The sequence below is a fragment of the Lotus japonicus genome, chromosome 1 (genome assembly GCF_012489685.1).
Source record: "Lotus japonicus ecotype B-129 chromosome 1, LjGifu_v1.2".
In the NCBI taxonomy this organism is placed as follows: Eukaryota; Viridiplantae; Streptophyta; class Magnoliopsida; order Fabales; family Fabaceae; genus Lotus; species Lotus japonicus.
Window position 1 is genome coordinate 33,391,763 of NC_080041.1, and position 3,917 is coordinate 33,395,679.

At 50.9% G+C, this 3,917-nt stretch overlaps 1 protein-coding gene across 1 annotated transcript; it reads left to right on the forward strand.

Annotated features, from left to right (window-relative positions):
• Positions 1-824: 824 nt before the first annotated feature.
• LOC130733422 (uncharacterized) lies at positions 825-1,817 on the forward strand. The gene has a single exon (XM_057585589.1). The coding sequence runs from the start codon at positions 825-827 to the stop codon at positions 1,815-1,817; it is 993 nt and encodes a 330-aa protein (XP_057441572.1).
• The last annotated feature ends 2,100 nt before the right edge of the window (positions 1,818-3,917 follow it).

A 3,917-nucleotide genomic window follows, 5' to 3' on the forward strand; every position in this document is an offset into this window, starting at 1 on the left:
AGGCGCTAAGCCCAACTCCCCCAACTATAAATAGGGGAGGCCCAACTCCCCCAACTATAAATAGGGGAGGAATACCAATTGTAAGGGACTCTTAGCTCATTTGTGAAATAACAAGATTGAAATTCAGTTATTCTCTCTCCAAAGCAGTTACGCTCTCATTCTCCCTAGGAATCTCACATCACGTTCCTTACACCTTAAGTACTATACCTCATCTCAATGTTCATGATTGAACATTTGGCGCCGTCTGTGGGGAACGGTAGATTTTGATTCCCGGACTGCGTGGATTGCAATTTGGTTTAGAGAAGTTCAATTTTCTGTGTGATTTTCTTCGGTTTTTAGTTTTTCGCTTGAAGTTCTTTGGTTCACTAACAAAGATCGATGGAGACACGTCGTCGACGACGCGACGAAGATCAGGAGCGGCGGCGCGGTTCGCCTCCACATCGCGTGAGAGGTAGGTCGCGATGCGACCAAGTTCGCCGTGAAGAAACCGATCGGTTAACTCCTCCACCACCACCTCCACCTCCTCCTTCTCCAACGCCTCCATTACCTTCTCCGCCAACTTCACCAGAGCAGCAGAGATCACCAGCGCACTCACCCGGAGCTTCGGGAGAGGAGACTCCGGCACCTTAGGCACCGATCTCTGGCCAAGACTGGAGGCGCTTGATCCGCAGTGTTGATGATATACGGCAGCGAAACGATTACTTACAAGAACAGCTAGAATATTATCGTTCGAGCAGCAGGATGAAGGGGAGCGCGAAGCGGAAGCTGTGGCTGAATTCGAACCGTTCTCAGCGGCAGTAAGGGAGGTTGCTATACCAGATAACATGAAGAATATTGTCCTTGAGACATACAGCGGGAAAGCTGATCCCAAAGAGCACCTGCTATATTTCAATACAAAAATGGTGATCGGTGCCGCTTCCGACGCTATGAAGTGCAGGATGTTTCTAGCTACGTTCAAAGGCACAACTATGGCGTGGTTTACCACGCTACCCCGAGGATCCATCACTAATTTTCGTGACTTCTCATCAAAGTTCCTTGTCCAGTTTTCCGCTAGTAAAACCAAGCAGGTGATAATTGAGGATCTCTACAACGTCCGCCAATCCGAGGGCGAGACTCTGAAGCAGTATGTAAAACGATTCAGCGCGGCATCAGTCAAAATTGAGGAGTTAGAGCCGCACGCCTGTGCGCGTGCCTTCAAGAACGGGTTGCAGCCGGGGAAGCTGAATAGCAAGTTGAGCCGCAAGCCGGCTCGATCCATGGCGGAGATCCGGACGCGAGCAAACACCTACATTCTGGACGAGGAGGATGATGCTTTCAAGCGAAGGCGCGCGAAAAAGGAGAAAGACAGCGAACAGGGGGACGCTTCGCCAGAGGAGAAACAGAATAAGGAGAGGGGAGAGGGCAGCAAAAGGCGAGACAGGAAGGTGAGGACAGGAGAGAAGGCTGCGAAGGAGCCATTGTACCCTAAGAGAGAAAATTTTGAGTGCCGCAGACCGTGGCATCAAGCTGACCCTCGCCGGCTAGAGGAGTCAGGTAAGAGTCTAAATGCACATTTGACGGAGTTGTTTCGTGAGGTCAAGGCAACCCACGCGGTTGAGGAAGGCGGGAAAGAGGCTGACCCGCCCCGAGCGGCGTTGGATAAAACGAAGTGGTGCGAGTATCACCGCTCGGCAGGCCACGACACGGGAGATTTCTTTACCCTGAAGAACGAGATTGAGAGGCTCATTCGAGCGGGACGATCGCAGATGAGTGACCGTGGCGATCGATGGAATGGAGAACGACAGCAAGGGAGCCGGTACAAAGGGGGCCGTCAGTAGGATGACCGCAGGCGGGACGACCGCCGACGTACGCCAACCGCTGACAAAAAGGAAACACTGACAACAAGGAAGAAGGGGGCGGAAGAAACCTTTAATAAAGACCTTGAGCCGCCAGTTGGGACAATAAACACAATCGCGGGTGGCTTCGGCGGGGGCGGAGACACAGCGTCGGCAAGGCGAAGGCACGTGAGAGCAGTGACATCAATGCAACAGTATGAAACTCCATTCGGTTTCCAGCATCCAAATATTGTGATTTCGTCGGCAGATTTCGAAGGAATCAAGACACACAAAGACGATCCCGTGGTTGTAATGATAAGGATTAACAGTTTTAATGTGCGACGGGTTCTTTTGGACCAAGGAAGCTCCGCAAACATCATCTACGGCGATGCTTTTGATCAATTAGGATTGACGGACAAAGATTTAATGCCCTATACAGGAACGTTGGTAGGCTTCTCGGGCGAACAAGTCTGGGTACGCGGATATGTAGATCTGGACACAGTCTTTGGTATCGACGATAACGCCAAGCTACTCCGCGTAAGGTATCTTGTGTTGCAAGTTGTGGCATCCTACAACATCATCATTGGAAGGAACACACTCAATCGCCTCTGTGCAGTGATTTCGACGGCACACCTGGCGGTGAAATATCCGCTGATGAGTGGAAGAGTGGGAAAGATAGTAGTTGATCAAAGGAGGGCGAGAGAATGTTACAACAACTGTCTCAGCCTGTATTGAAAGAAGGGAGCTGGCGAGGGACACATGTGTCATGAGGTTGAGGTCATCCAAAGTAATCAAGACAGGCAAGGGGGATCGAAGCAGGGGGTTGACAGGAAGATAGCAAGATCAGGGAGCAACAAAGGACGGGTCAGGATAGATGGCAGGACGGGCAAGGATGGACAGTTCACGGATGCTCATGCAGAGGAGCGTTGGGCAAGTGTGATCGCAGATTTAGAAGCGTATAAATTCAGCAGGGGGGTGTTGGCGATCGAGCCCAGGTTCACGGTTAGTCAAGAGAGACGCTTAGAGAGGCTGGTAGAGGGCAACTTTGACCTCTTCAGCTGGAGCTCAAAAGACCTAGTACTCTGGGAACTGCCAATGTTCAGGAAACCGCATCTCTCGAATTCAGGGCAAGATGAGCAAAGGGGAAAGGGAGTCACGATTCATGAAATGGATCAGCGAATCGTTCAGCAGGGCAGCGACGAGAAAAGAGATAACAAGGCGCGCGAGCGATCTAGGGACAAGAAGAAGGCGAGGAAAAGGAGCCCAATGAGTCGTTGCCCGGGTAAAGCAAAAAGAGAGTCAAAATATTGGAAGCCTGTGGGTTCGGTAGTTTTCAAGCTAGGGACGTCCAAGCGCGACAGGTAGAAAGGCAAGATAGGAGAAGTTCCTCATTGTCACGAGGCGGGCAAGGAAGAAAACCAGCCCAAAAATAACGATGAGTGGGTAGCAAGCACGTCGGGCTCGAAAGATGTGGTGATGGGGGTGATACTTTGACCCGAGGGGCTGGAAGCGGAAGCGTGTGGAAAGCAGGGCCGAGGACGCAGCAAAGGAAGCAGGAACGAGGACACAGCAACAAAACCAAAAATTAGGACCAAAAATAAAGATGCACTCTTTTTCTCCGCCACATGAGTTTTTTAATGAGGCATCCCTCCCATGTAAAAACTTTTTACAAATCAAATACAAGAGGATATTCTCAAGTAATACTCCTAGCTGGACTACAATACGACGGACGCTCGGTGGGAAAAATTCCCTGAAGCTGGCGATCGCAACACGACCTTGATGTCTGAGGATCGCTCCGGGAAAGTTCGACGCAAACCGCTGCTACCCAGATAGCAACTCAACTAACATGTCACGTTCGCCCGGTGGGAAAAATTCCCTGAAGATGGCAATCCCAACACGACCTTGATGTCTGGGGATTGCTCCGGAAAGTCCGGCGCGAATCGCTGACCTCTCGTTGGCGATGTGTGCAGACAAGCTCCTTATCCTAGGGTAAGCAGCTTGTCCCAAAAGTCTCCCCGAAATATGGGGAACGAGACCTCCCCGAAATATGGGTGAAAACAAAAAATAGGCATACGTCTGGGTAAACCTATATGGCCATTGGGT

Coding starts and splice junctions, on each gene's coding strand:
- LOC130733422 (XM_057585589.1), top strand. CDS start 825: ATGAAGAATATTGTCCTTGAGACATACAGCGGGAAAGCTGATCCCAAA.